Source organism: Notolepis coatsorum, assembly GCF_963971535.1.
Source record: "Notolepis coatsorum genome assembly, chromosome: 3".
Lineage (NCBI taxonomy): Eukaryota > Metazoa > Chordata > Actinopteri > Aulopiformes > Paralepididae > Notolepis > Notolepis coatsorum.
This window is the reverse complement of record NC_140167.1, coordinates 111,837,651-111,859,604: the sequence shown is the minus strand read 5'-3', so window position 1 is coordinate 111,859,604 and position 21,954 is coordinate 111,837,651. Positions and strand designations below refer to the sequence as shown.

The window sequence follows — 21,954 nt, the reverse complement described above, 5'->3', positions numbered from 1 at the left end:
AGAAAAGGTCTTTATTGCAAAGTATTTTCCACATACAAGTAATTTTCTTTGGTCATTTTCGGTGCGACATTAGCGGACAGACATTAACAGGCAGATAATACAATAAAGAGGTGGAGTAATGCATGCTTCAAAACATCCACAATTATACCAGTACCCAAGCAGTCAGTTGTCACGTGCCTGAATGATTTTTTTACATTTCTATAGAAATGATGTCCGATATTATCGGCCGATATCGGCATTAAAATCGGAAATTAAGAGTTGGACAATATCGGTATAGGTAAAAAAGCCAATATCTAGCATCCCTAATTACCACCCATTATGCACTTTATTATTTAAAATATTCTGTTATGTACAGTGTCATATGTGTTATGTGTTCATGTATGTATATATGTATATATGTATATATGTACTACGGTCTGTGGGAGCTCCCCTGAAATTTCGTTGTACACTGTGCAATGACAATTAAAAGTCTATTCTATTCTATTCTATTCTATTCTATTCTAAGAAAAATGTAATATGAACTAAGTTAAGCACAATAGAATATAATTCATGAAATAAAATATAGGCTGTACGTACAACTGTAAATAAAGAGGTTGAATAATATGAAATGGGATATAAACTAATAGAATATAGTACAATAAAAATGTAATAGGAATAGGAATAGGCCAGAGCTGTGCAATTGGGCAGTTATGTGGAAAGAGAGTCAGTGAAGTATGAACAGGTATGTTTGGTTGTTTATGCAAGTATTTAGTCCAGTGGGGGTGTGTTAATGTAACACAGTAGTAAATTCAGTGATTGTGTGTATATGTGTCTCCTGTATGTATCTTACTCATGTCTTCAGTCATCTCCATCTTCATGTTCTCCTTCTGAAAGTCCTGCATTGTCTTCATCGTCTTCTGAGGATCCATCTTCTTATTAACTGCCTGCATCGTCTGTGTATACACACACACACTTTAATTACTTTTTCTGAATTAATAAATCAAATCATACACATAATTCAAACATTTCAGAGGTTTAATATGTTTTATGGACATTTAAGGATACAAAGAGCATACACACATACACCATATCAGATAGACCCACCACAAATAGATTCTCCAACTAAATAACGTAAAAAGAAACCGTCAAATAAATTGCATGTGGCACACTTCGTTATTAGACTTATACATTCTCTGTGTACATCAGTGATACCAGTCTCCTGTAGAGCAATATGGGGAACAGGAAGCACCAGAAAACAAATGCACGCACACACAAATGATGCATCTTCTTCCTTCCATTGCACTTTGTATAGTGTACAGTTCTGAGCTTGTAACATGTCTACAAGCCCTACTTTCCAAGCTGAACCTAAAACAGCCAATAAAGCTCCATTCTTTTGTCTATGAATTCACTGTTGTTATTTCACATACATTACATTTTACATACTTCCCAAACACACAGCTAGGTATATTTGGGACGAGGCTACTCCTCCCTGCTTGCCTACAGAGGCGGCTATTCATAAAATGGGCCTGAGAGGAAGATGGAAAGGCAGTGTGTGTACCAACAACACTAACAATATTCACTCATTTCAGTTTGACGTAATAAAGTCTCCCTCCCTCCCTCCCTCCCTCCCTCCCTCTCTCTACACAACTCCTAGATAATTATTATCCACGCTTCATTAACCATGGTGGCACAAGACATTACATACTGAACTATTATGTTTAGGCACTGAAAGCAGTTCATATACATCATAACACACAAAGTGTAACTGTTTTATGTGGCAATAAACATATAAACTACAGTGGTCTGAAGTTTCAAATGCGCCTTTTATTGCAGAAGGATGAATGTTCCACCATTTTTGTAATTCCACCACTGGGTGTTGCTTGTACCAACACTGTGTTGTGCGTCAACTGCAAATGGCCAAGGAATGAGGTGGACGTGCTTGAGATTTACAGAGCTACTGTAGACACTAGCCGCTGACCCGGATTAGTCGAATAGTCGACTAATCGATCGAAAGGAGCCGTAGTCGACTGCCAACCTCTTAGTCGAATGGAAATATATATTTTTTTTATAATATATATATATATTTTTGTATCATTCTTTCCAAAAGCAAAGATGCCTAGAAGCGTGGCTAACGCTAATGGCATGCATTCCAGCGAGGCTAACCGTCTAAGAAACGGGCACAGAGGCACTGAAAGAGGATTTCACCCATCTCTAATGAACACACTAGACTAGACAAATATCAAGATGTATCCATCAGTGGACCAATTGCATGCTTTCGCAGAGGACAAGAAGCTTCGGTCGACTCCTTCAGACATTAAGAACCCCCCCCACAGCCCAAATGAAATGATAAAAAAAATATATATATATTTAATTTTTTGTCGACTACCCGTCGACTATCGGCAAATTTTGGCCAATCAAAGTCGACCATACAAATCCTTAGTCGTGGGACAGGCCTAGTATATACTGTGGGAGTCAGAATGAGGTGGACGTGCTGAGATTTACAGAGCGACTGTAGACACTGTAGGAGCTCAAAACTGACGTACCAATGTAAAAGTGTGCATTTTGATCAAATGCCCATAAAAATAGATCACTCAATCTTTAAAGCGAATGCCGGGGGACAGTAGTCTGATCTATCCCTGCGAGGAGGGAGAGACAAAGCCTTCTCACGAACATGTGACAAGACTTCAAACTATATATTCAGTGGGGGATTCCTTTGTGCAGAGTAGTTTTGGGGGATATTTTTTACTGGGTTACTGGGTCTGCAATGCCCTTGTTTAACGTAAATTATAAAAAAAATCTGTTGGGATGACAAAGGCAGACGATGACACTGGGGAGTCAGACAAAAGCGGTGCAAGTTCCTCATGTTGAATTCCTCTGGCGTGAAACAGCAGGGGACAAATTGTGGAGTGAGAGAGAGAAATAGGCCTGAGGCCTCCAAAACCGAGAAGCAGGTTTGACTGACTCTGTTCCAACACTTTACATGGCCTTTTACAAAATTACGCTCAATATCTGTAGAGCGCTCACTTTGATCTTTAATGTTATACGGCTACATTGATCCGCTGTGTCTGTCCGTCCAAGTCTGTTTTTAATACATTTTCAACGATCAGTATCCATTTGTTTGACAGAGTTGACATTAGTTTCTAATAAAAAAAATAACGCAACGGACAGTAATACTTTCAGTCACTTTTCTATCTATTCATTGACGGACGGACCAATGTAGCTGCATTCTTATTTAGGGCATCGCGCAAACTAGGGGTGCACCGATGTATCGGTCGGGTATCGGTCGATAAGTGCCTTGTTGACTGCAATCGCTCGAATGTGCCGATGGCAGTAGCCGATAAATATCCATCAATTTGTGTAGCGTCAAGACAAAGAAAAGTTCACTCGCAACCTGCACAACGCCGTCCCCAGTCCCCCCCACACACACACACAAGCTACTGCATCAAAGTTACTACTTATGATTAACAAGGCATTCGTTTTGTGGCATTAACGTTATATAGTTAGTGTTACACGTTCAATAACATCAGCATATTATTTACCCGAACGTAGCAAGCGTTCATACTAGCTCAGTTCCTTCCGTTGCTCACAGAGCCCTGAGTTTTACCCATTCTGCAATCTGTTAATAACGTTTTCAATCAGACACATGTATAGAAAGGCTTTGTTTTATTATAACATTAGTTGCAGTAAAATCATTATGCCTCATTTAAGTCATCCTGCGGAGCTAAAAGCTAAACGTCAGCCGCGCCGCCGCGGACAAAAGCCGAAGTAAAAAATGTATATGCGCTTGCCGATTGGTGGTAACAGCAGAGACGGGTGCAAGCGGTGTGTGACGTAATTGGCAGAATCGACTGTCAATCAAAATTTCATTGGTTGAGACAATAGTATCTAGCTGCAGCCCAGCAGGTAGACCATGCTGGGAGAACTAGTATCTAGCTGCAGCCCTGCAGAACATACTGGGAGAGAGATAGTGCTATTTCTTGATGTTTCCTTTTTTTAAGTAAGTAAAGAGGCCTATGTTCATATCGGTGAGCACAATTTGTAACACAAATATACAGTAGTTTCATAAAATATTTAAAAAAAAAATTTGCCACAAATATCGGAATCGGTATTGGCCGATTGTGTTAGTTGAACAATCGGTATCGGTGGCAAATTTTCATATCGGTGCATCCCTAGCGCAAACATACTGTTGCTGGTCTGGACTGGTCCTCTGAGCTCCTCTCCAGTCGAGCTTTCACTGCTGCAGGGTTTAATGGGAATCCTCCGCTATCGTTGTGTAACATGTCTTCTCTAGAGCCTTCTTTCTCTCCTTCACGTAGAGTTAAAACTAAATGAAAGTCACGGCACGTGCAGTTTATAGTGTAGTTTGATTTACACGCTTGATAACACGTTTAGCAGCCTTGGTCGCACTACTGAAACAGTAAAGGAAAGAGGGATAATAGTGAGGTTTATACAGTACTTAGAAAGAACATAAGGGAGCGGAGAATACGTGGTGTGTGTGCGTGTGTGTGTGCGCTGCCCGCACTCCACATCTGAGCCGCTCCAAAGAATATTTAGTGTGTGTGTCAGGGCTCGAGACTAACGATGTCCCGTCGTCCCGGGGACGATCAAATATTGATTTGGGACGAACAGAAATCTTTTTTGGGACGCAAACGGGACGAGAGGATTTTATTTTTTTCACAGGAAATGTCAATTAGCCGACTGTCAGTGCGCGCATATATATATATGAATTATTCTACGTTAATAAAAACATACCTGGTGATCAACTACAGTTTGCTGTAAACATTATGATATGTGTGTAGTGTTCTGATAACGACAGCTGCAGCGGGAGCTGCACTGTGCAATACTCCAATTCAGCCATTGGCAATTCAGCCGTTGGGTGGGGGCGCTGTTGAGCGCCCCTGTGACCGGACCTGAAAGCGCCCCTGGCTCTGCGGCTCTGCAGTTGCATACTATTGGGATTCGTTGGGAACAGCAGCACGGGGCTTATTTTATTTTATACGGGGCTTATTTTATTTTATTTTAGCAGCAGTTATCATCAATATCGACCAGGAGGACAGCGCGATCTAAGGGACATGTTTCATTACTAGTCAAGTGTCATTACTTTAGTTATCAAAGGTGGAATCTCTGGACGCAATGACATTATATAGTTTAAAGCTAAACTACGTTTTTTTCTTTCTTGTTAGGAGAGGGATAACTTATTCAGTTAGATTTGATTTGATCTTTATTTATCTCTAACATTTTCAACCATAAACACACATTTGTAATAACAAAAAAAAATTAAAACGAAATAAAATACAAATACATTTAAAAATATTTTCCTATGGAAGGAATAATCAACATGGCTCCAATTGGTTGACTATAACAGCACCGTGACCAAATATCCCTATACTAGCACCTTGTTAAACACTCATATATATATATATAATATATATATATATATTTATTTATTTTGTAATCATAATTATTCTTGTGGAATCTTTCCACCTGGGAGCCTTTTGACTAAATCAATTTATTCTCCCCTTCTCTGAATGGTGTTTCTTATGGCAATAACAACTATAGACGACAAAACCAAAGTAAAGAAACAACATTTGATTTTTGGGACGGTTACATTCACTTTGGGACGGTTAAGATTGTATTTCGGGACGCTTCTGGGACGGTGGTGAAAAAAGTTAGTCTGGGGCCCTGGTGTGTGTGTGTGCGCACACACTGCCCGCCGTCAGCGACGGGAGCCGCTCCAAAGAATATTGAGTGTGTGTGTGTGCAGCGACGGGAGCCGCTCCATCACAGTATTTTACAAATCAGCGTTTTTTATTTGAATGTGGGCACTGATTATGCGATACACCGGTGGGTAATGTACTCGGTGGAGCCTGAACATGAGTAACACCAGTATCACAGACTACCACGGCAAGCCTACTCCAATTTATATCCCCCTGGCTGATACTGTGAGAGCTACAGTTAAAAGATTATAATATCATGAGGTCAGGGCTGAGGTCAGGCCCCTCCCATTACCCAGTGTAGGCCAGAGGGGTCAGAGAGATCAGGACACAGCGCGGTGCAAAGGCAAGCAGCTTCAGGTGTGCGTTTTCTCAAGAGTTTCTCAAAGAATGCTAGATACCCATAGGTTTCAATGGCCAGTAGCCAGTTGTAAAATAAGTGTTTCTAGCCTTTAATCTTTTCTCTCACTAGTCACCTGCTGCTCCGTGACTGGCCTCCGCGTTGTGTCATTTTACTTGGATATCTCATTAGCTGTCTCACACTGTATCAACCCCGTTGGTACATCTGTAGTCGGAAGAAACTACACTGGCAAACGTGGTACCTAGGGCTGCCGCGGTATTGATGTTTTCCTTACCGCACAAATTTGCAAAATATTTCCTACCGCCGCGGTTACCAAAAAAAAAAAAAAATATAGCATATAGCCTGCCTCTAGTCTAAATGTCTATCTTTTGAGGATGACTTTGCAGCATGAATATTGTTTGGGATTCGGCAAGCACGCATTCGTTATTGAAAGTGAAACACGGATTCGAAGTCTCCCCTCTGGTCGTGCGCCGTTCACTCGGTGTCGCGGGCAGGGGTGGTAGCGCCCGGCGGTCACCCCCCCCGACCGTTCTTATTATTATTATTATAAAGTTACTACTTATGATTAACAAAGGCATTCGTTTTGTGGCATTAACGTTATATAGGTACACGTTCAATAACATCAGCGTATTTACTGGACCATAGCAAGGCAGAGCGTGCTGAGTTGTGCCCATTCTGCGGTCTGTTAATAAAGTTTTCAATCAGACAAGTGTATAGAACGAAGGGCTTTTATTATGACATTCGTTGCAGTAAAATCATTATGCCTCGTTTAGTACTCCTGAGGAGCGATGGTAGTCCACTCCGGCGGGGAGCTAACGTTATTAGCCTTGTTGTGAGCTCTGATCAATGGCTGACATTCAGGAAGTAAAAAAACAAATACACGCTTGCCGATTGGTGGTAACAGCAGAGGCGGGTGCAAGCGGTGTGACATAATTGACATAATCGAGTGTAAATCAAAATTGTTGCATTGCTTTGGTTGAGAGTATTATTATAAAAAATAGCGGTTGTAACTGAGGGGTACAATTCCCTGACTGTATTAATAAGTATTGGTATCATTAAACCACTACCGTCTTATGTACATTACTACTGGCCATACAGTACACGAGTATATGATGAGAACTCCTCCACAATGATACGGTTTCCACACAAAGTTGTAATTAAGTATTTATTGCAGCAAAAGGTACATAATATACTTCTCTATTTTACTTTGAATGCGCTTATAAGGCAAAGGAATGTGCGTAGGCAAATCAATAATGAATGTCCATTCTCTGGTTACGCAGGAGGTAATCATACAACCTGAATATTAAGAATTATATCTATGGTACTATGGGGAGGCAGCGGGAGATTCTGGTAGGGGGTTCCCACCGGTTGTAAGCCAGCAGGGGGAGGAAATGTTCGAATGCAAAGTCTGGATCAGCGGAGACTCAATAAGCTCCTGCTATGGGAGGCGGTATATTACTCCCTGATCGGCAGACGAAAAGCAGCAGCTGTAATCCCAGTATGCTTGCAGCACAGGTGAAAGCCAGCCAGCCTCTCCTTGAGACGGGCTCGAGTGATGCTCCTCACGTCACGGGAAATCCCACAGTAGTGGGGTGTAGACGATTCTTCTCCGCTCCAACAGCCTGGTCCAAAGCAATATAATAATAATAATCCAGCCGGAAAGGGGCTCTGCATTCACCGGTGTAGATCCTCCGGTGCGCGGTACTTCACATTAACTAGGTTGAACTTGACGTTATTCAACTAAGCTCTGACACTTTACTATCCTATTCGCACGCGGCTATAAGTGCTCTATTTAGACGCACAGTTGCTCACTTCACTTGGTCGTTGACTCGTGATGAAGGCTTTACTAGTAAGGAGCGAACGATACGTTGAACAAACGTATTAGGATAAGACAAGACTATTTTGGGGCAAAACGGGCCCACTTCACCGCACGTCGTATCGTGGGTGAGGCTTCACTTGGGTAACTCGAACTCGAACTACTTCTGTATTCACCTGCGCCATATTTATATGTTAGGCGAATAAACTAGTACCAGCCTTATTCCTGTCTCGTAGTCTTGGGCAGAACCGGGCATGTTGAGACAAGCCTTGACGGTGGCTTTGAACTCGACATTGGGGGCATGGTCACTGGCGCCTAGGAGACGCTGTCCAATAGGAGAACGAATATTATGGTCTGTACTAGGTTAAAGGGATATTCCGTGTATATGTACAAAGAATACACAAGGGATATCAGACGATATACAAATAGTATACATGGGATCTCAAGCAATAAATATATATATTCGGTTTAATCTGACCCTTTGTAACAGCGGTGATGTGGTATTCAGCTAAACTCTGCGGTGGGCGTGATGTAACAGCGATACCGCGGTAATGCGGTAACCGCGGCAGCTCTAGTGGTACCTTTCTTGGAAAATTGTTGTTTATTCGATAAACAAAGCCTCTGTTGGAAAACAGTTATTTCTGTAATGTCCTTGAACAGTCTTAATTCATTCTTCTCGACCGTCTCTTATGCTATTAATCCAATGGTTCTGGGCCTCGTCGTCGGCCAAAACCTCCCCTGTTAGCCGAAGCTAGCGATGATGTGGCATATTCCCTTCCTCCCCGCGAGGGGAGGGATCCTTTCAAAGTCTCTGATCAACTCGTCTGCTCGCCTGTGTGTCGTGTCTCAATCTAACTTACCCCGGAAGGAACTGACATCTCATAACATTCTCCCCATAGCAACGGGCCCCGCCCCCTCTTCTCGTTACTACGTGACACGCTACCATGGCAACGGTTGGTCACCTTTAACACACTAACGTCCTTTTCTATCGATGTCAAACTCTTCCCATAGGTCTCTGACCAAACCTCCCCCACCAGCAGCCTATTATCTCCTCTGTTGAACAACTCGACAGACGACGGCCTTGGCACTCACATACCCTGCTTGCTGCTCTCTACCGTGGAAACACACACTGGCTGCCGGCTACTTTTAAGATCTATAGATCCGTCTGAGTAGATGCTGTCACCCACCAATATATACATTATATACACAAAGAAAAACATAGATTCCTTCGCTACATCATAATCATAATGTTCAGTTATAGATCGTATAGCTTTACACTCTGCTCTATTGGAACTATCCCTTTATCCATTCTAACAATGAAAAACGTTCTCCACATGTACACACCTATTTACCTCCGCCTGGCCACACCCACATCCGCTCCTATATAAGCGGGGTCGCGGCCACACAATCAGCTCCTTCCCTACTTTCACCACCGAAAGTGTCTGTATACACCACTTTAAGTTTAGTGCCAAAAGTAGTTTGTTGGAATGGAGCTACGTTGACATTGTATCTTTGTTTTTTCTCGCTCGCTATTTTTCGAAAAAAACAAAGAGATAATGTCTTCACCGTCGGATGGTCTAGACCAGAGGTTCCCAACCTTTTTTCCCCCAGGGACCCCCAAACATCTCTGATGAAATTCCTGGACCCCCCTCCTAATAAAATACCTAAAATATTTTTTTTTGTCATTTTAATACTTTTTGTCATTTTAATAACAAACTGCTTATACACAGGCATATGCATCATAATTAGACCCACTATGCTTATTTGACTTGTGCCTTCAATCAACAAATCTCATCTTGCACCATATGTATTTCAAAATGTTGGCCAATATTCAAATCCTGTATTCATCCACTCAAATCAGGCCCTAATGGTGAACGGTTTGCATTTATGTTGAATGAAGTAAGAATCCACTGCAGTAAAAATATCCTCACCTTGAGTGGTGGTAGTAAGGTTGACTGACATGAGAATGTCCTGCTTCAGATCCTCATTTTCGATATACTGCACATAAACGATGAGCACAGCCTCGTCTGCGACAGTTGTAGTTTCATCAAGTTGTATAGCAAATGGACCCTTTCTAAGCTTTTTTGACAGGTGCTGCTCGCAATCACTTGACATCTTATCAATTCGGTCTTTCACTACATTGTTCGAGAGTGGTACTGATTTTAGTTTATCCGCCACCTGTGGGCCGCACAGTTTCTAAACCATTTTGATGCAGGCTGGTTTGATGAGCTGCTCGCCAATATTGTGCGGTTTCTTTGCTTTTGCAATTAAAAGCGAACACTCAAAGGAGGCTTCGGTAGCCTTCTGTAAATCACTGCCACCCCTGCTCCACGCTACTCTAACATCAACGGGCTTGTTCGCCTTGAGAGACTGTTCTTTCCTCCGAAAAAAGTCTGGATCCTTCCCAACGGTTTCTGGGTGCTTAGACGCCTGATGTCTCTTCAGCTTGCTGGGCTTCAGGCTCGAGTTTGCCAACTTTTCTCCACAAATCACACACTCAGGTCGTTTGTCTGGTCCCTCAGTGAAGCCCATGGTGATGTAATTTTCGCGATTGCTGTAGGTCCTAACTTTTTTTGCAGATGAGCTGCCGTCATCTCCTTTTCGTTTGTCACACATTTTCGCCTCTGGCTCATGACTGCAGACGAGCCGAGAAAGTTAACTAGCGTGCTAGGCTAGCTACGGAAAGTGATAGTCAACTGATTCGCGTTTTAGCGGCTACCCGGTAGCCTACTGTTAACGTTCAAAAATCATGTCTAGATATTTATTTATTTATCTTTATTTTTTATTGTAGTGGAGAGACTATTCATGCTTCTGATGATAAAAATATGCGAATTGAATATTTCTCAAAAAAAAAAAAAAAAAAAAAAAACGTGGTATGGCGGACCCCCAGGGGGTCCGCGGACCCCAGGTTGGGAATCACTGGTCTAGACGACTACAACCAGGGCTGTACACTGTGACGAGATTATCGCAAATTGCCGCTTAATTTGGCTCGTGCGAGTGGAAAATAATATTTGGGGGCAACCAGGGGGCGAAATTGGAGCCCGCCAAGCGCCATTGGCGGTCAGTTTTTACGTTTGGCAAGTGCCAGTGAGAGGTCTGCCCGCCGTGTGGCGGGTACCAAATAGTCATGTAAAAATAAAAAATCTGCTGTGTGTTTTGGTTTTACGACAGTCGCAGTTTTTGGCAACCCCGTCTCTCACGGCGCGTCATCTCGTTGGCTTGTTTACCAATGTGACATCCGCTACACGCTCTTCTTCTGCTCTGTAGGGAGCTCAGCTAACGTTACGCCCACCTAGCTAACGCTGAGTAGCCAACGTTAGCGAAATGTAATAACGTTAAATAACATTAATCACTGATACAGTATGTTGAACCATATTAAAAGGAGTAAGCCGGCCGGTAAAAAGACAACTCAGCGCGGAAGAAGTGGCAGCGAGAGCGAGCCAGTGGCTAGCTCGTTAGCTCACGTTAGCTCTATATGTCCCAGTAAACTAAATAGTTCACTGAGGCGTTGTCTTAAGTAACGTTATATAGCGGGCTAGCAGTAGCTACAGATAGCTCCTGATATCAATGTCTTATAACATTGATTCAATGCGTATTCTAGCTGAGGGCATGCTGAATGTGATTTGACCAAAGCACAGTAACGTTATACCAATAGGGTCCAGCTGCAGCGCCGGAGAATCCTTGCATGCTGAATGTAGAGCAGGGGTCTCAAACTCAATTTACCTGGGGGCCGCTGGAGGTAGAGTCTGGGTGAGGCTGGGCCGCATCAAATATTCCACAAAAAAAGGGTTTCAAGTATTCCAAAAAAAAGTACAACTGATCCAATCTTCTCAATCTTTAGCAATAACATTTCAGAACATGAACAGTTCTTCAGAACATAGGCTTCTCAGTGGTGTCAGTGGACTCATCCACAGCTATGGAAATGTACTGTGCATTTTTTTTTATTCTATCGCAAAGCTGTTTAATCAAATCACCAGCCAGTATTTCAGTTATTCTGGTTGCTGTGCAATCTAAGGGGGATTTGCTTTTGTTTGCCTTCAAACATGGTCTCCATCACTTCAATCATACATTATTTTATTATGTATGCATCAGAGAGAGAGAATGGCTTCTTGCCACCGAGTGAGGACTTGGTTGCTTTTTCTCGTTGTGACATAGATTTAACAATAATTCTGCTTGCAGCTTGATATGATGATTTCATTCCATTTATTTTTGTGGTTCTTAGCACTGAATTTTGAGGAAAGGTTGCATTAAAATTTGAGTTGTTCCGATACCAGTGCAGTGCGGCTCAATACACACAATTGTTGGGGGGATGTAGACCAGAGAAGTACTTTCGTCTTGTTTACATCAGGGTCCCCCATTTTCAATTCATCAGGACATCCGTTTAGTTTGCATGCTTGCTGCTGTAAAATGTCTATAAATATATCTATCTATCTATGAAAAGGCATATGAATTGAAGACCACACTATGAATTGAAAACCTGATGTAAACAAGACGAAAGTACTTCTCTGGTCTGCATCCCCTTAACAATTGTGTGTATTGAGCCGTACTGTATTGTACCCATTCTGCACTCTGTTAAATAAAGTTTTCATTCATTCACCAGTATCGGAAATTTCATGACATCATTTATCTCCTGCGGAGAGCGATGATTATAAAATTAACGTGTTTTAAAGTGTGATGCTGTTTGTCATTTTAACAGCAGATACACTTTCTTAAATTCCATTATCCCCGACAGAGCGTGTGACGGGGAGCTCGGACGGGATGTGTTTCACTTGCTGGTGTTATTATACTGTAGCATTAACAGCTGAAAAGCTAGCTAGTTGGAACAACATCCGCTTTAACGTTACATCAAATCAGATGATGGCCTGTCCTTTCTCCAGGATCCGACACTGTCCGTCTATCAACAATAATGCACCCACGGTGAATCGTATTTAAGTCAAGTAGCTACTGACTAGCGTTAGCTGACTAACGTTATCAAATGGCAATGCGGGGAGACGAGCTAGGTCAGCTAGCTTAGGTTGCTAACGGTACCTTGGCTAAAGTTGGTGCTATTCATAATCCAGCAATAATGGCTGCAGACCTGCAAGCAAAGTACAGTAAGGTCCAAGTGCCAAAGGATAAGAGTCTGAGGCGGAGTCTCAAAAGAGAATGTTGAATATTTATTTTGCATCGAAAATCAAAACATGATAACGTTACTACTAGCCAGAGCCTCTGCGACTGCTACTGAGCTTACAGACTGGGTAGCGAGTGCAACACGGTCTAACGTCCGTGCGGATCATTGGATCTGCAGTGCCGCAGCCCCATAATCGGCCAACTCTCGTGCAACGACTCGGCAAACAATTGCGCGTGGGCCGCATTAACACTACACCTTGATGTCAAGTAGGGGGCCGCAAAATATCATCCTGCGGGCTGCAAATGGCCCGCGGGCCATGAGTTTGAGACCCCTGATGTAGAGTATAGGGTCCAGCTGCAGCGCCGGAGAATCCTTGCTGGAGCTGGAGGCTACTCGAGTATACACACAGACAGTGGAGCTGTTTGCAGATAGCGAGCATTTTGACTTGTTGCGTGGTGGCGATGTCTCGCAGATAATACAACTACAAGTATGATTATATAATATATATATTTTATAAAAAAAATAATAATAAAAAAAAAATGGCCGGTAAGAAATATGCTTGGCGGGTAGATTCTTCCCATCTACCCGCCACTGGCCGGTGAGTAAAAAAGTTAATTTCGCTCCCTGGGGGCATCCTTGTAAGTAGTGATTTCAACCCTTCATTCGCATTTCACTCCTAAATTAATCCATACAAATTGGATAAATTTTTTTTTAAACATTAGCCTACAACCAGGGCTGTACAGTGCGACATAATGTCACGCCGGTGCTATGAAAAAATCTGTCTGCAATGAATGAACTTACTGCGATAGCCTGTGTGAAGAAAAGATTTGCGTGTGAAGTGAATCTGGGCCACGCAACTTGGTAGTTGTAGTCTATCGTGTGATTAAATACCATGTCCCGTCTGCGTAGAGTCCATACATCCAACACCAAATGCCATAATTCCTAGCGAACCGAAACTGAATGTTGCATCGCCAAAGAAGAACTTAATTTCAATAAGTTGAAGCCGCTAATTTTGCTCTGCAAGAACAACGGAGCGGACATCAGTCCATCTTATGACAACCACGTCCGATGTGGAGAGATGATAGACCATAGCCGGTGAAATTAAGTCAGACCTGGCAGTGATGATTGACGGGGACACGGACACTTCTAACGTTCAATTCAGCCATGCATTAGGTGAGTAGCCCACTATTAGGACATTTTTCAATAATACTGTCTACTTAAATTTCCCTCCGGGGATCAATAAAGTATCAACCTATCTAATAATGAGACAATATGCAAATAAGATAATACTAATAATTGTCACGGTTCCCCATATGAAAGTGCTACAACGCTACCCTAAACCAGCGCTTCACTATCGCGGTGGCTCCACAGTTGTGGCAGGCAGGTGCGCCTGAGCGGCGCCCGGAGGAGAGTGTGCTTCGCCGAGGGGCCGTTGAGCTCTCCCGTGCAGCCTCTCCGGTGCAGCCTCCCATACGCGAGGGATGCGAGTGACGTGGAAGAAGGTATGCAAGGGGAGTTGCTTGCCTTGCTCCCCGAGCTCATGGCGGCCGCCAATGGCGTGGCGTTGCCGCAGCCACTGCCGGCACCGGTTCCCGATGACATGATAGGTCATCTCTGTCAACATCGTCCTGTGAGAGAGACGGGCGTTGTCTGCCCATTCTTCCCATCGATGGAGGCTTACGTAGTGCGGGGACAGGTAATATCCCGCATCGTTGGCCTTTATCCCTACTACGTGCCAGTCATGCGGGTGGTGGGTTTGGTCCAGGGGCTAAAGGACGGGGTGCCTCGACTTGATAGCCCGATGGCATCCATCCTTTGCCCCAAGATGGTGTAGGAGCCATTAAGAAAGCCAGTTCCCCAGGGGAAGTCGGCTAGGCAGTTGGCTTCATGGAGTGACCAGGTGTACATCGCCTCGACAAAGAGCCTAGCTGCAACCTCCAACATTGCGCAGCTGGCGCGCTACATGTCGGGGCTGATGGCCGGCGGGGCGGTACTAGATGACCATCAACGGTACCTCCACGCCCAGGCGGCTGGAGCCATCCTGCATCTGACCCAGCTGCAGGCAATAGCTGCCGGGAAGGAGCGTGCCCTGGCCACTCTCATCCAGCGCCACCTTTGGCTGGAGCAGGCGCCGGACCAGAGGAGGATTCCACTGCTCACGGCCCCCCTCTTAGATGCTGGACTTTTCGGGTCAGCCATACAGCAGATGACGGCAGCCTGCAGGGAGATGGAGGAGGAGCGCTCTGTGCTCCAACCCCATTTTCCCCGATCCGATGTCACCGGTGACGTGAGGAGGAGGCAACGCCAGCAGAGGCCTGCGGCCGTTGCCACCGTCTCCACCGCCGCTGCTGGGCCTTCTGCGAAGAAGGCCAGGAGTGGAGGAAGTGCCGCTACCGCTGCAGCCAGTCGTCTTGCGCCCGGGGGGAACGGTAGGGATCGACGTGACTAGGAGACTGCCCAGCACCAAACGACGCTCTGCACGCGGCAGGCGACGCTAGTGACTCCCCTGTTTGCCGCCCCCCCCCCCCCCCCCCCCAAAATATGATTTTGTTATTAAATAAAGGGTCCCTCCTGGTGAGGGACTGTTTTGTTACAAAACGTGTGTTGATTCACTATATATTTGGGGATACAGTGTGAACCCTCAGCTACTGTTGGGGTTGTGTTCTTGCTTAGGAAGTGGTGCAGTTTTCTCTGAAAATTGTTTTTTGGTCGCTATTATGCATGACTTAGCAAGGCCTGTAGCTAGCACTTGGTCGAGGACTTATGTCTTCTCTCGTCATAAAAGACGGCGTTCTTCCTGCAGTAGTAAGAGTGAACTTTTGCCTTTTTTATTGTATGAAGGGGGTTGTGTATGTTCATGTTCTATGTTTAAGTAAACGTGGCATTGAGTCCACAACTGGGTTGAGTGTTAGCCTGCAGAAGTATTTTTTACATATATAGCTATTGTATGAGGGGTCATATGGGGTGAACTGATAAACCCCTCCCCCCTTTACTGATTGGCCAGGGGGTTGGGCCTCCTGTCCGTCAGTCTCCCTGTCGGGCTGTGGGGTCAGCGCGTCACAGGGAGGGGGAAGGGTTCCCTGGTTCCACTCCATATTAGGATGGGTGGGTCACGGGATTTCCCCGGCCATGGAATACGTCACTAGGTGCGTTTTCTATTGGCATGAGACATCCGTGAGTTTTTCAGGCTCTATGCTGCAGACCGCTGTCATTGTCAAAGTTGGATGATGTGATGCATTCGAAAACTGTTTGTTTTCTGCTCTGCTCTCTATTAAAGTGTGTATTGGGCCTTTGGTCACTTGGCCCAATTATTACATATATCCTTTTCAATTGTTACTCACGTAGAGGTCTCTCTGGGGGATTTTCTGTCTTCCCATCTTGTGTAAAGAGCAGAATTGACAGGGTTTACCCTCAGACGCGTCATATGAGACCCGTGTCTGTGTCTTATTGACCGGCTTCCTGCTGCTCGTCCCAGACAGCATGGAGGGAATGTTGTCTGGTGTTTCTTATTAGGATTCACCATTGATGTGTTTCGGGTTCTCAACGTGCATATAGCGCTGGCCCTGAGTGCTTTCAATGTGGAACCACGTTATGGGCTGGCGCGCCTTGGTTGCCCAATTCATAGAAACAGCGTTTTTTTATGCGGGCGGCTGGGAAGGAGATTTTATCTCTAACGAGCGCCAGTGCACTAGGTTAGACTCGACGGCTTGCGTGCATCTCCGGGGGGAGATGACGGAGTAGATCATTACATTGGCGGAGGGGTCTCACGCCCATGAGGTGGGCCACCAGGAGCAGTGCATTCGCGTACTGACCGTCTTGGTGGCGCCCTCTGTGATGTTTTGGATCGACACGCATACCTACCCCCCTCTTAGGACTGGAGATGGCGGCGTGGCTAGGACGCGGGACTGGTTCTGGTCTCGCCGGACCAGGTCAGTTAACCCATTGTCCGCCGGGGCGCAGATCTGCTGTTCTGGTACCCCGAAGGACTTTGTGCTTTTCCGGGGGGAAAATGCCGGGTCGGCCCGAGCGTCGCGGGGATTGATGTCGTGGATGTGTGTGTCATATATATGCCACTACGAGTTGCCCTTAACAGTGACGTGCTTGGTCCATACTGTGTTGTACCTTGCGCTGTGTTAGGGGGCCTGGTCCTTCTCCATTTGTTTCACCCCTCCCTCCCCCTGCTGGGCGGGGATGGGAGGGGGCTGTCGGGAGGTTGCCGTCAACCCCTCTAGGCATCCCTGTGTAGGTCCCGGTCCACCAGGCCCAGGTCCGAACTCATTATCATCGACCTGTTGGCCTGGGTTAACCCTTTGAAAACTGAAACACTTGTACTGCTTGTATAGCCTGTGTATACGCGCAGTTATGCCTCTGAGTTTTCTTTGTGAGTTAAGGGAACAACCGCCTCCTGTTAAACTAAACATAGGGGGGTGGTTGGTTCTCCGGTGTGTTGGTAGCAGAGTCGACTCTCGGGTTGAGGCCGGGCTTGACCCCGTCTGCCCGAAAGTATGCCCCTGCATCTTTCATGACGTCTGCCAATTGTGTCAGCCTCTTCTTTGAACCTCGCCCCCGCTGGATTGGAGGGTCGGGGTTGTGGAGGTTATGACATGGTGCACAGCATACCGAACACCCCTTCCGCCGGGATACTGTTCTTGCAGTAGACCCTTTAGGCGCCTGTCTAGTCCGCAGTGCTCCAGGCACAGGTCGAGTTCTGCTCTTGGGGCCTGTTGCCTGGATTGAGGGATCAACCTCCTTGGGGGTTGTCTCCCCGGCACGCTGACTGGCCGCGCAGTGTTGTGGGGGGGTAGCCTCTTGAGGAGTGCTTCAGAGTGGCGTGCCAAGAGGGGGAAGGGCCTGCTCTTGATTTGGGCCCTGTCCGATACGCTGCCGACGTGGGGGGTGGTGTCACCAGTGACCGTCTGGTGGGGTCCCGATGCCGCGGCCTCGTTGGCCTCACCAGGCCCCGTTTTTTCAGGGGGTCTTAGTCCTCAGGTTTTCCTAGGGCTGGGACCTCCTCCGCGCTCCGCTGCTGCAGCCTTGCCACGGGGTTGGGTTCTTGACCTTCGACCCCGTGATGTTGGGGGCTGTGACAGGGTTTTTTGCTTTCCGTCCATTCCCTGGTGGCATATGGGATGCGCGCCTGAGTGGTCGCGGGTCCTTCTGAGCGAAGGTAAGTCCCACGGTCTGCTCACCCTGTGCGTTTGAGGTGCTAAACCCTCTTCGCACAGTCGGATCCGATCTCCCTCCCGTCCTCCACTAGGGAGGGCCGGGGGGCTCGGGTCATCCCCGGTTCTGATGGTTGTAGGGGGCCTCAGCGGGTACATCTGTCGAGCTTTTCGCTCTGCTCAGCTCCTGTGTTCCAATAGAGCAGAGCGTAAAGCTATACGATCTATAACGTAAGGTTATCCTATAACCCTAGTTATACGAGTATAGCGAGCACTCTGCTCTGACTCACTGAGAACCCCATGGTCTTCGCCTTCGGTGGTGAAAGACTTGGGAAGGAGCTGATTGTGTGGCCACGACCCTGCTTATATAGGAGCGGATGTGGGTGTGGCCAGGCGGAGGTAAATAGGTGTGTACATGTGGAGAACGTTTTTCATTGTTAGAATGGATAAAGGGATAGTTCCAATAGAGCAGAGCGCTCGCTATACTCATAACTAGGGTTATAGGATAACCTGACGTTCTCAGAATTCCGATCTCACATGCGAGCGTGTAAACCCGCCCAATTACTTCAATGACATCACTGAAAAACACCTCCCCACCTCTAGTATCACATTAACACATTCAGCGCCAGAGGTCGCTGTGGGCCATGTGGCAAGAATGCCAGCGCTTTAAAGAATAGGGATACATGGCGGTGTTTGCAGGGCTAAAACTATATTAAATATCATAGCTATGGATATAAAACTATTGCCCATTTGACAACAAGTATATATCGTTCAATTTGTGAAAAAGAAATATTTTTTTTATCCATACATTCCCGTTTTATACCGTGGTGAATATGAGTATAGTTTTAGAGTAATTCTGTCTAATACCAGGAAACGCCGCTATGCAGCGTTTAGTGCATTTCACTAGAAAGCGTGGCGTTCCTCGCCTGGATCAACAATCAATCTGAAATCAACACTATATTATCGGTATTATGTTTCATCATGCATGCATGCATGAAAGGGTGGGGGGAGGGTTCTATACTTTGATCGTCACCAACAGAATACGTTACACACACATATACGTCCGGATCGCGGGGAAGGGATTATTCAATCAATGCAAGATTGATACTATATAGCCCTTACCTTGACTAGGATGAGCTCCAAAAAGAATATTCCAATTATCTGATCGCCATTCCTAGTATTGATGTCGATCGTGTTGCCAACGTAATCCACCAAAGAACATGAACCGGGAGTGCTTGATTATCCTCAATCCATGTTGTTGTGAAGGGCCAGATTAAACCGAATATATATATTTATTTATATATATATATTTAATTGTATTTGTATATTCTCTAATATTCCCTGATATCCCTTGTATATTCCTTGTACAATATGCATTGAATATCCATTCTAGCCTACTGAACATCCCATAATAGTCTCCATTCTACTATTGGTCGAGACCTTGGTGCCAGGCTGCCATACCCCTCAGACCCAGTTCAAACGTACCGCTCCACATGTACGAACAAGTCCTAGTTCCGCGTAGGAATCTGGCTACCGCACCACTAATGGGACTATTTGTTCATAGTGCGTATATATACTGCGCTACTAAAGTAGGACTTTCTTTTCAGTCCAGTTTCTTACCCTCCAATAGTCACAGACGTAAAGCCTCCCCGCGACGCCACGTGTGGGAGTAAGGCCAAGTTCGCCTACCATCGGTATTGAGACATCGTGTATATTAATATTTGAATAGTCATATTTGGCACTATATCGTCGAGTTGGACGTAGTCTATTAAGCTAATAATAGTCTGTTAATATATAGTGCTTCGTGCGGTGAGAATACTACCGTAGTCAGCACCCCATCGTTTCGGGCAGAGAACTGGCTGCTTACCCAGGGTGGTTGACCCCATGTGAAGCTGCACCCGAGGAGCCCCAGAGCCGACGAGCGAGTGGACCTGTATACCGGATTATTCTACCGACGACAGCCCGCCTTCCCAGGCACGGATTATGCTTTGTATACTTTGATTATTCCATGGATAAAGACCCCCGACACTGCCGTGTGTTGGAACCCCCCCCCCTGGAGAGGACGCAAGGTGAGGAGACGCTCTGCAAGACGAGGTCGCTTCACGTCTCTCCCCCGTGGACCGGAGAGAGCCGGCCCACAAAGAGTCCACCTGCTTTCATCTGTGGTCCAAGGATCGCCGGCGCATTGAACGGCACTACAGTGGGTTCACCTGGGATACCCTTGGCCGGACGAGGCAGCCGGATTCTACCCCCCCCCCCCTCCTACTCCTGTCGGCTTACAAGCGACCGGATTAACCCCCCCTTAGTGTATCTAATATATAATCATTAAAGTATCATTGCTGTTATTCCTTAACTATTCCAGGTCGTATATTTACCACCTGCGCCATCAGAGATTGGACATTCTCTATTGATATACCGACGAATACTCTTTGCCATAAAAGTGCATACTATTTCAATTCATAAATGTAATTAAGTGATTAAGTGCTTGCTCTACACACCATTGCTGTGTAGTAATAAACGCATACTTCGACTTCGTACATTTGTGTTGGATCCGTTTCATCTACGTGAGAGTGTTTATGATAATATATTTATGCCGTGTACTGGGTGGCCGAATATTAAGTACAAAGGTAGTGGTAGTAAGTATCATATCTAGTAATACAGTCAGGGAATTGTACCCCTCAGTTACAATTGGTCCTTCGAGCCGGAGGGTAATTAGTGTAATATTAATATAGTGTTATTAATATTGAAATGGCCTATGATGAACACTCCACGAAACGATCCTCCTAACCAACGCCCGCAGCGCGAACGACGGCTCCCTCAGTACTTAGAGGCTTACGCTGTCAGTCAACAACCTAGTCTTCTACTAACAGTAAACGCGGTAAAACTAGAAAGTAAAAGTATGTCTAACCCCAACGCCCAGACTACCCCGACCATAGAGGCCCCTACGGGCTCTAATGTAACTGACCAAGTTCACGGTGGGGACCAGTGGGAACCAGACATGACTTCACACCCCGCCAGTACTGAAGAAGTAGTCCCCGATGAGTCCCGGGAGGAATACAACGCTACCGAGAGAGAACTCGGCACGGAAGAAGACGGGGAGAGCACCGTGGAGATAGAGCTCCAAGGCTCCGCAAGGAGTACCCCGAGGGAAGGCTCCCCTATACAACCGCCTTCTCCCAGCGAGGCAGAGAGGACCCTACAGCAGGCCTTCCTCATCAGCCTGAACGCCGCTGCTGAACGCGACCGACTGCAGATCCAGCAGCGAAGCGAACACGAGCAGATACGTCTAGAAATAAGACGCATTCAGATGGAAGAGAATGTGGCCCGAGAACGAGCCGGTGCTCAACGGGACGCAGCGCGCGACAGACAGCAGTCGCAACTAATAGAACAGCTGATCAGACGGACAACACCCTCTCCCTCCGCCAGAGGCTCCAGGAACTCGTCTAGACACACCTCCAGGGCGGCATCCCCTAGCCGAGTAAACAACCCTGAACTTGACCAACAGACGAGGTCTATACCCCCCACAGACCACCTCCCCCCACCGGTACAAGCGAGACCTAGCAACCGGGAAGGAGCAGCATATCCTGTGGAGAGGCTAAACCAGAGACTACAAGCACTGGATGACCTAACTGAAGACGAAGAGGAAGAGGAGGAGAACCACGCCCGAAGACAGCACAGTACTCTACCGGACCAGGAGGTCCGGTACAGCCCAGGCTATACTCCCGCGGAGCTGCGCTACAGACCCCCGACTCTATACACGGGTGAGCACGACGCACGACCCGCACCGAGGAACAGCACCTGGACAAGCGGGC

General features: G+C 46.0%; 1 protein-coding gene across 1 annotated transcript in view; it reads right to left on the bottom strand.

Annotated features, from left to right (window-relative positions):
- Nucleotides 1-21,954, bottom strand: part of chmp2ba (charged multivesicular body protein 2Ba) — a 70,558-nt gene that overhangs the window by 10,675 nt on the left and 37,929 nt on the right. Inside the window, exon 4 of the mRNA XM_084310022.1 lies at nt 830-932. Within this exon, the coding sequence (XP_084166148.1) occupies nt 830-932 (103 nt within the window). The remainder of the gene's footprint in view (nt 1-829; nt 933-21,954) is intronic.